Source organism: Sinocyclocheilus rhinocerous, unplaced genomic scaffold, assembly GCF_001515625.1.
Source record: "Sinocyclocheilus rhinocerous isolate Xijiao unplaced genomic scaffold, SAMN03320098_v1.1 scaffold3243, whole genome shotgun sequence".
NCBI lineage: Eukaryota > Metazoa > Chordata > Actinopteri > Cypriniformes > Cyprinidae > Sinocyclocheilus > Sinocyclocheilus rhinocerous.
Window position 1 is genome coordinate 360,104 of NW_015636692.1, and position 11,093 is coordinate 371,196.

Genomic DNA, 11,093 nt, shown 5'->3' on the forward strand with positions numbered 1-11,093 from the left:
AGTCCACTCCGGTGTTGGCTCCAGCCCCTGAGTCCGCTAAAGTGTCGGCTCCAGCCCCTGAGTCCGCTCTAGTGTCGGCTCCAGCCCCTGAGCTTGCTCCAGTGTGGGCTCCAGTTCCCAAGTTAAGCCCAGAAAGGGCTCCTGTTCCCAAGGTAAGCCCAGAGAGGGCTCCTGTTAACACGTCCAGCCCAGAGAGGGCTCCTGTTCCCAAGTTAAGCCAATAGAGGGCTCCTGTTTCCACGTGCAGCCCAGAGAGGGCTCCTGTTCCCAAGTTAAGCCCAGAGAGGACCCCAGTTCCCGAGTCAAGCCCAGGGAGGGCCGCTGCTCCTACATGAACTGCCCGCTCTGCCATGGCTCCCTAGTCTGCCTGTTCTGCCATGGCTCCCTAGTCTGCCTGCTCCGCCATGGCTCGCTGAACTGCCTGATCCACCTTGGCTCCCTGAACTGCCTGCTCCGCCATGGGGCCCTAGTCTGCCTGCTCCGCCATGGGTCCCTAGTCTGCCTGATCTGCCATGGGTCATTGACTCTCTCTTCTCTCCACCTGTAGCTGGTGTGTGGTGAGCACACTGGCGCTGCTGTCCTGTGGCTGCCGTCGCATCATCCAAGTGGATGCTGCACACTGGTGGTGGCTGCGGAGAGACCCCCCACATGATTGTAAAGCGCTTTGGGTGTACAACAATACACAATAAAGCGCTATATAAATGCATCATTCATTCATTCATGGGTCCCTAGTCTGCCTGCTCCGCCATGGGTCCCTAGTGTGCCTGCTCCGCCATGGGTCCCTAGTGGGAGGTAAAATTCCCACGTTTAGTTCCAGTTATTTAGCCCAGTGTTTTCCCTTGTCTAGTGTCCAGTGTTAAACGTCTACTCCATGTGCTACGTGTGTGTTCCCTGTGATTTTTTGTTTCATTAAAGACTATCATTGTTCTGGATCTCCTTCGTCTCCGCGCTCCTTCGTCTCCTCACAGTAGCAAAACCGTGACAGAAATGTGGAACTGATTAGTTATACTGCACAAAAATCTGGTTGTGAAACAATTTTCTCTCAGAAATTGCTAGTAAATTGCACAAATAATAAAAAATGGGCAGGAAACACACTGAATTAACCCTCCTATTGCAAATAATGCTAATACGTTTGTTCTGTACTGGAGGATTTCATCAATTCACCCAAGACTAAACATTAAGAGTTAAAAGGAAATTAATAATAATAATAATAATAATAATAATAAAAACAATGTAACTACACTAGTTCATTTATAATATAAATATAATAAAGCTTGATTGATATGTGTTAGAAAATACATTGCAGATCCCAGGTCAAATGGCTGCTCATCCTGAACGATTGTCAATGAAAACATGACTCTCCATGCAAATAACTCCTTTCTTTGATTTTTCAGTATTGACAGCATCATTAGCTTAACAAATGCATGAACATGCAAACACGAGTGTGTTTGTGTGTGTTTGCCATAGTTACGACTGCAGTAAAAACTCCACTGGTTAATAAAACATCATCTGATCTGCTAAACAGCATTACATAAACCCAGAGCTCATTTGTCTGCTTTACATAATATGAATGAACTAAACAAATAAAGAGGAGAGTTCAGTCAGGAAAACTCCTGTCAGCATTTACTCATCCTCTGGCCAAAGAAGCATTATTAAATTATCAATACAGAATCTATTAAAGAATAATAGCACTAGTCCATATAACTTATGCACTATATTCCAGATCATCTGAACCCAGTAGGACAGACAGATATTTCAACGGTCTTATGGCTGAAAAGATCTTAAATTTCATTCATATTCACTTATATTCAGAGTTCTTCAGGAGTTGTTCTCTAATCTGTATTTTCACCTGCTGCTCCTCCATATGTCCAGCAGCGGTCAGTGTTTCCCGACACACCTACTGACACTGCAACTGAGAGGCTTTTAAAATAAATAAAAAATCAATCAATCATTTATGAATTATGTTGATAATTTATAATAAATGAATACTTTATAATAATGATAATAATGATTGTTATTAATGAAACCATTATAGTTATATTCCTTTGGCAAATAAACACATAGGTAGAGTGCAATAATTTACAGTTAAACTATTATGGTACATATATGAAACCCTAGATATTATAAGGATATTGCACATAAGGAAGAAAAATTGTTTCTATTAAATGGATTAATCAAATGTATATATTATACATGTATATATATGTAATTCTTCATATGAACGACTCCATTTAAGAGTTATATTACTCAATGAACTGACTGAAAACTCAATCAATTTGTGTCACAGAACAATAACAAATCCTGATGTAAGAGAGTAAAATTTCAGAAGTTTGACCCTACAGAGGACAGGCGGTTTGGAGAACGGATGGATTGAAATGAATGAGCACATCAGTCTTAGTGGGTTAGTTGTTTTTTGACGTTATACAGAATTAGACTTTTAAACTATTATTTGTTACAAACAATAAATATTAAAATGATTAATGTATATTGTATTAAAGATATTCTGTGAACATATTTCTTTCTATTAAAGCAGCAGTTATCCACCAGAACATTCAAGTCTACTCCTTACTTGCAAACTTTGGTAATAAAACAGCTGATGTAGTTTCTACTCTAACTAAATGTACTTGAGAATCGTTTGAAATAAACTAAACACTCACAAACAAAACTGTATGTTCTGCTTTGTTTTCAGTCACATTATCAGCATTACTTTGGACAGACAGAGAATCTACATTTCATATATAACTGTCATGATCACACCAGGCTCTCCCTCACTCATTCAACCATCAAAGTCACCAGAGTACTAACATGGACTCTGTTTCCCATCATCCTCCCTGGCACTCAGTCACACACAGCTCTCATCACCACCACCATAAATACAGCACACACACACCATCTGAAGCTACATGCTACTTACCTGTCTTATAGTCCTGTGTGCCACGGTCGCTGTTCTACTCACCTCTTGCAAGTTGATTTTCTGTCAGCAACAAACCTGCAAGTTCCAGTGGTGGCGAGATGAAGCTTCATGAAGCTGTGAGGCTTTCCAGCCAGACGTGGTTCATTTCTCGAGGCTTCGAAAGCATGCTAGGGACACCTGCTGGTCGATCCAAATACAGTGCAGGAAAACACTGTCAAGAGTGTGACAGTACCAAAATGTGCGCTTCATGGTTCAAAAAGGCTTGATACATTAACACACACACACACCCATATTAAACAAACAAACAAGTTCTTTGAAGTTCTTAAGCTCAGTGTTGATTCATGTATCATATTGCTTTGTAACTGGGCAGTGCTTTTGTTGAACAGAGGGAAATGAGAATGGATAAAAGTGGGTGATAGCGATTAATGTGGACTGGACAGAGGGCAGTGGAAGCTTAAAAACAATATCAATTCCACCAGAAGTGAATCACTACAATCAAACGAATCTCTCACTTCACTAAAACAATACAAGCCTCACTACGGAGCTCCAGCTGGGAGTACCTGACGTTCTCGACACAAGCTTCGAAGCCTTGTGTCAGGCGTAACATCGGTAGCAAGTACCTCAAGTTGTACACCAGTCTTCCATCATCTCAACATGTCCCTTATGTGTCTGTGTGTGTGCGCTCTGTATTACTCATATCCTCTATTATCATCTACAACAATCTGCAATATCCTACTTAACGTAACTGGTTTCCTGTGGTAAACTTGTTAAAGGGACAGTTCACCCAAAAATGAAAATTCTGTCATTCATTACTCACCCTCATGTGGTTCCAAACCGTAAGATCTTCGTCCATCTTCAGAAAACAAATTACGATATTTTTGATTAAATCCGAGAGCTTGTCCAATGGAACTGAAATGTTCCCAGGCCCAGAAACGTAGTAAAATAGTCCATGTGACATCAGTAGTTCAACCGTAATATTAGAAGCTACTTTTTGTGCTCAAAGAAACCAAAAATGACTTTATTCAACAATTCTTCTCCCCGCGCCACCATTATTAAGAGTAACACAACTCATGCGTGTGCATTCCTCTACTCGTAAACAAGGCGCAGCACATGCGTGTTCTACGTCAGCAGAAGCACACGCATGAATCGTCGTACTCTCCCAATTAAAGCAGATTGTTTCAAAGCAGCTTTATGGTGACAAACAAGAAAATAGTGATTCAGTGATGCGAACAGAATTAAATTCTGCTGTAAATCAGCTCTAAAAGACAATAGTAAACATTCACTGTTCAGCTGAAATCAGGTCATTGTTGATTCAGTTCGGTTCAATAACTGTGTAAAGTCCATCAATTACGGAATGAGTTTAATTAATATATAAAGCAGCTCTGGAGAAAACAGTAATGTCATCGTCCAGCTCAGTTCAGCTCGCTTCCAATATTGTCTGTGCAATCAGTCAAGCGTCAATTATTCAACCAGATAAAATGCAGACTTTCAGTCGACTAAAACTTAGCAAAATAAGATAAGGTTGACAATATATGCCAAAAACAAGGACATTTAACACAGGACTAAGATTGAAAATAGCTGACAAAATTAACACTACATCAGCCAATCAAAATTTGCCAATTTTAGCCAATCAAATCTAAGAAGGTGGGCTTTACTGTTCACAGACGCTGAGCTGAGCGGCATTTGAATGCGGAATGGCATAAGATGATGTAGGCTAAACAGCTAAACATGATGAGACAATTTAGCAATATTTGCCAACTGTTTTCAAAAAATGTTAAACGACACACATTAATTTTCAGGGATGCAAACTACTACTGGTCTTTTCGAATTTCTCAGATTTTAATGCCATTTACATTATTGTCCACAGTGTACAGAAACATTAGCATAGCCGTTTTCAGCAGACATAAAATAACAGTGAATGTTTGTATATAGTTATATTTCTTCCATAATTTCACGTGTCTAAGAAAATGTTTTAAAAAACTGTGAAAATGTAATTCTCAAACTTACTCTAGAACATTGTAAATCTGCAGACTTTCGCTTTCAAGTGCCGTGATTAGGAAAGTTCTTAATAAGATATTTTAATGTACATATTTTAATGGTTTAACATTTAAATGTAATTTGTTTTTTCTGTGATCAAAGCTGTATTTTCAGCATCATTACTCCAGTCTTCAGTGTCACATGATCCTTCAGAAATCATTCTAATATGCTGATTTGCTGCTTAATTATTTTCAATTATTATTTGTGCTCAGTTATTAATAATGGTTCTAATTATTATCAATACTTAAAACTGTTTTTGGTTCTTAATATTTTTGTGGAAACTGTGACACTTTAACTTTTTCAGGATTATTTGTTGAATACAAAGTTAAAGAACGGCATTTTTATATATAAATAATTTGTAATAAGTATATCTTTACTGTCAATTAAATCAATTTAATGCAATCTTGTCGAATAAAATATGGATTTTTAAAAATCTTACTCCAGACTGAATGGTGATGTATCACATTTTCCACAAAATATGAAGCAGCACAACTGTTTTCAACATTTTATAATAATCAGAAATGTTTCTCTCAGAAATGATTTCTGAAGATCATGTGACACTGAAGACTGGAGTAATTATGCTGGAAAATTCAGCTTTGATCACAGAAATAAATTATTTTTTTGCTATATATTTGCATATAACACAGCTATTCAAAATTGTAACTTTATATATTTCACATATTACAGTTTACTGTATTTTTCATCATCATAAAATTCTTCATCATGTACAAAAAAAGCAACAACAACAAAACTCTTGTCAAGCAATTGAAAGGCACAATAAAAACAGTCCACATTCTGCACTACATTCCAAGTCTTCTAGAGCAGAGCATTGTCATATGGACTGATATTATGGTAGGCATTTAACTTTAGGGATATTAAACTGTCCCTCTATGTAAAATAGATGTGTAAAATATTATTTACAAATTGCCATATACACCAGGAAAGACAAATTAAAATGTAAAGAAGTATGACAGTCATTCATTAATGTTAATGATAATAATTCTTTTTTTAAAAAGCATTTTTATTTCTGTATTGTGTAATATTTGTATGTTAGTAAGTGGTGTTAAAAATAGCTCTAATAAGCTGGTGGGTTTATGGCAGTGGTCTCAAACTCAATTCCTCTAATAAGCTGGTTTATGGCAGTGGTCTCAAACTCAATTCCTGGAGGGCCACAGCTCTGCAGAGTTTAGCTCCAAATCACACCTGCTTGGAAGTTTCTAGTGATCCTGAAGAGTTTGATTAGCTGGATCAGGTGTGTTTGATTAGGGTTGGAGGAGCAAAACTGTGCAGAGCTGTGGCCCTCCAGGAATTGAGTTTGAGACCAGTGGTTTATGGTGTGGTGGGCCGCTCTGTGCCTAAAAGTCCAGGGCCACTTTTTAGCCCCAGTGCGCCCCTGTCTCCAGCACTGCTCTTGCTCCGCCGACTCCATCCTAGTCTCTAGCTCTGTTGGCTCCACTGTGGTGTTCTCCAGGTTATAAAGTCTACTGGGACAAAGGAAAACTCCTCAAATCTGGCCCACGAGATCCACTTTCCTGCAGAGTTTAGCGCCAACCCTGATCAAACTCACCTACCTGTGATTTTCTAATGATCCTGAAGACATTTATTTAGCATGCTCAGGTGTGTTTGATTAGGGTTAGAGCTAAACTCTGCAGGAAAGTGGATCTCGTGGGCCAGATTTGAGGATCCCTGTTTTTGCGAAACCTTTTTATTTTTTAGCATCACTGATCTTGATTTGGCTGGTTTGAAATGCATCCGGGCCCTCTATCCCCCGAAGAATCCACCGGCATCCTGGGATTGATTCTGTGTTGACTGTGAAGTCATCCATAAATGCCCTGATGGGTGGTTGTCATAAGGCAGAATTTGTCTGAAACTTTGTATTATGAGCCTTCCTGTGTTTATTTGCCTCTTTATGATGAACCGTGTGTTGTATTCCTCAATTGTAAGTCGCTTTGGATAAAAGCATCTGCTAAATGAATAAATGTAAATGTAAATTTGTTCTCTGACTTTTCCCCTTCTCCAGAAGATTCACAGAATCTTTCACAGACGCAGCAGCAGTTTAGTGCAGTTCTTATTCACTTTGTGTGAGGTGCTAGTTGGTCCAGGTGCACAGTCTGCCTCTCTGACTCCCTTTAGCTGCAGCTCTGACAAGTCAAACTGTCCATCTGTACAATCTGGTTTATTGTAGATTATATGACTGATAATTATAGTCACTGTTTGAGTTGACCGTAATGTTAAAGTCATAGTTCACCCAAACATTATGGATTACTTGTGGATTATTGTGATGTTTTTATCAGCTGTTTGGACTCTCATTCTGACGGCACCCATTCACTGCAGAGCATCCATTGCTGAGACACTGATGCAATGCTTCATTTCTCCAAATCTGATGAAGAAACAAACTCTTCTACATTCTTTACATTGTGTTTTTTTAATGTATTTTGTCTTATTTTGTATAATTACCTGTACATGTGCAGGACACTTTATTAACACACAGGTTAATAAATACATTCATTTGTTTTATAGTTGTGAAAAAGCACTTCTAGGAACCATTTTCATGCTCTCTGATGCTATTTGAATAAAGAGACTCATATTGCAGCAAAATCACAATGTAAATCAGTCTCAGCATCTTACGTACAGTATAAACAAAAGACTTTGCATAATGCAATGTATAAAGAGTTGGGTAGATAGTAAAAGACAAGTAAAGGGAATATAAGAGAATAAACTTAATAACCTGGTGGAAAGATCAACCTTCAGTCGGTCCAGAGCAGGTAATTTTACTTATTTATTGTGATTGACTTTAATGTGAAGGTCTTAGAGCACTATTGTTTTTTTGTTTTTGTTTTTTTTGCATCTGTAATTCACATTTTTACAATGTAATACTGTTTCTTTATATTATTAATAATAATAAACAAATAATAAACACATTTCAGAACGACATGAAAAAAAAAAACTAATGATCATATAAAAAAAATCCACATACTTTAATTTAATTTTAATTCAGCTGCTGCTTTAAATTTTTAAATATAATAACATTAGCTGTATAAGTCAGTTCAACTTTAATTATATTAAACTGACTAAAAAATAGTTGACTCTTGTATAACTTAAAAAAATGAAGCTGAAATTGGTTGAATTAATTTGATATTTTTATGTTATGTTATTTATATGATACATTAAAGAAATGGGAAAACATGTTGCCATAACTTATTGATCATATAATTTTTACAGTGTACTTGACCAATTAAAAATATTTTTGTTGCTGAAACTGGTGAATTATCATATCAAATACGTTTTGTTAAGCTGTCAGCATATGAAATTTATGAACACCTGAGAGTGTTGAAAATTTGAGAATAGCAAAAAGACTGAAAATGACATGAATAAAATCTCATGATCATGTTCTCCAGTGTGAAAAAAATGATGCTAAAATTCATGCATTTAGTCATTAAACTCTTTGAAATGTTTGAGCGATGTCTGAAAATGACTGGACTTTCAATAGCACAGAACTAAGTAACATGTCGGTATTCTTGTGATTTCTTTCTTTCAGTGAACAAACCTGTGAAGACGAGATGATGCAGAACAAGATTCAACTTGTTGTTTTGCTCGGTGAGTGTCAGTGAAAGAAACTGACGTCAGATCAGAGGTTTAGAGAAACGTAACACTGTTGACTTTCCTGCAGCAGGAATCCTGTCGAAGGCTTCATGCGACCCATATCGATTCGTCCTGATCAAAGAACCGAAGACCTGGGCAGAAGCGCAATCGTACTGCAGGGAGAAACACACGGATCTGGCGACGGTTCAGAGCGATGAAGACAGAGCCAAACTAAAGGAGGTAGCAGATGCTGTGAGCTTCAGATCTTTCGCCTGGACCGGCTTCTACAAAGTTTTTTGGCGTTGGTCGCATCAAAACACGGTGATCAGCTATGAGAAGTGGGCTTTCCAGGAGCCGGACTTGTCCAAAACAAATGAGGCCTGTGCGTCTGTAAATAGAAACGGACGTTGGCGTGACACATCCTGTACTGAACAAAAACACTTCTTTTGCCAAACTGGTAAGACATTATACAAAACTTTTGTTCAGTTATAATCTAGATGTCTGGGAATTTTCTCGAAGGGTTTAATGCTCATAGTTTTCTTCGATTGAGCTTTATCCAATAAAACCTTATACACTGCAAAAAATCACTTACTCTGTATTTTGTCTTATTTTCCAGTACGAATATCTAAACATTCTCAAATCAAGACACATTTACTTGAGAAGCAAAATTAATACTTAAAAAAAAATCATCAGAATGGAGTTAGAAATAAAGAGAAAAGATTGTTTCTCACTCCACTGGCATGCATATACAGGTACATCTAAAAAAATTTGAATATCATGAAAAAGGTCAATATTTTTTGTCACTCATTTCAGAAAGTGAAACCCATATATTATATAGATTCATTACACACAGAGTGAAATATTTCAAGCCTTTATTTCTTTAAATTTTGATGATTATGGCTTACAGATAATGAAAACCCAAAATTCAGTGTCTCAGAAAATTAGAATATCACATAAGATCAAAAAAAAAAGGATATTTTAAACAGAAACGTCAGGCTTCTGAAAAGTATGTTCATTTCTATGCACTCAATACTTGGTTGGGCCTCCTTTTGCATGAATTACTGCATCAATGCGGCGTGGCATGGAGGCAATCAGCCTGTGGCACTGCTCAGGTGTAATGGAAGCCCAGGTTGCTTTGATAGCGGCCTTCAGGTCATCTGCATTGTTGGGTCTGGTGTCTCTCATCTTCCTCTTGACAATACCCCATAGATTCTCTATGGGGTTCAGGTCAGGCGAGTTTGCTGGCCAATCAAGCACAGTAACACCATGGTCACTGAACCAGCTTTTGGTACCTTTGGCAGTGTGGGCAGGTGATCAAAATTTCAAGAAATAAAGGCTTGAAATATTTCACTCGATGTGTAATGAATCTATATAATATATGGGTTTCACTTTCTGAAATGAGTGACAAAAAATATTTACCTTTTTCATGATATGGAATAATTGCCATTTTCTTTCATTTTTTAAATTTAAAATTTTAACTTCAGAAATTATCATTTGAATGAATAAAATCTAGCCGATTTTCTATAATACAGGTCACAATTTAACAAAAGCAAAACTGAAAAAGGAGAGAAAATGGAGAGGAGAGAAATTTTCCATTGATGGAGTAACTGAAAATAAATAAATAAATAAATAATGACACTCAAGCAGAAGTGAAACGCAGAAGCAAAAGATGCTTCTCTTATACTCCAGAGATTTATTAAATCAGACCATTCACAACAGGGTTATTATTATAAAAACTATATAGGCATTTAATAAAAACACAACACAATTACTAAACTTCACCTAAAATTAAAGTGAAAGCAGAAAATATAAAAATAAAATCCAACATAATCGAAAACATTAAATAACTAAACACTGCACAAAAAAAATAAAATAATTGTAAGCCATTTATTGAAGATGAGTTTGTTCATATTTTATATGAACAAACTTATACACTCTTATATTTAACTTTGTATGGCACTTCAAATTTTCAAGCATGTTTCTCTGTCCTGAACACAAATCTACTCCTTGCAGACGACAACACACTTCAGGACAAGTTTAGGTATTTTGAATGGGACATGAACTGGCATGCTGCTCAGAAGTACTGCAGATCAAACCATGTAGACCTGGCCACCGTTACAGACGACACAGAGAACACACACCTCGCATATGTGATTGAAAGAGAGTATGACTGGAATGCCTGGATCGGCCTGTCCAAGAAGCAGGGGCTGTGCCAGTGGCAGTGGTCGGATCAGACCAGCGTGTCGTCATCTGTGAAATGGGAGTCCGGGCAGCCTGATAACATAAACGGCACTGAAGAGTGCGCGACTGCAGATACCGACGGACAGATGGCTGACGACACCTGCTCGACCCGACTGCCTTTCTACTGCCGTGAAAACACAAAAATACAGCGTGTGAGATTCGCAGTGAAATCAGACGGATCTCTGGACGAATCCACAGTGATGGAGGCCATAGAGAAGAAGGTGAGATGCTGCTGCATGTTATTTTAATATCATTAACATGCTAATTATATATATATATATATATATATATATATATATATATATATAAGAGAGATATG

The 11,093-nt window shown here is 37.4% G+C and overlaps 1 protein-coding gene across 1 annotated transcript in view; it reads left to right on the forward strand.

Annotated features, from left to right (window-relative positions):
* Positions 1-8,511: 8,511 nt before the first annotated feature.
* The window catches only part of LOC107748044 (C-type mannose receptor 2-like), a 3,477-nt gene continuing 895 nt past the window's right edge, over positions 8,512-11,093 (forward strand). The window contains exons 1-3 of the mRNA XM_016562697.1: positions 8,512-8,548; positions 8,622-8,915; positions 10,547-10,995. Of these exons, the coding sequence (XP_016418183.1) occupies positions 8,512-8,548; positions 8,622-8,915; positions 10,547-10,995 (780 nt within the window). The remainder of the gene's footprint in view (positions 8,549-8,621; positions 8,916-10,546; positions 10,996-11,093) is intronic.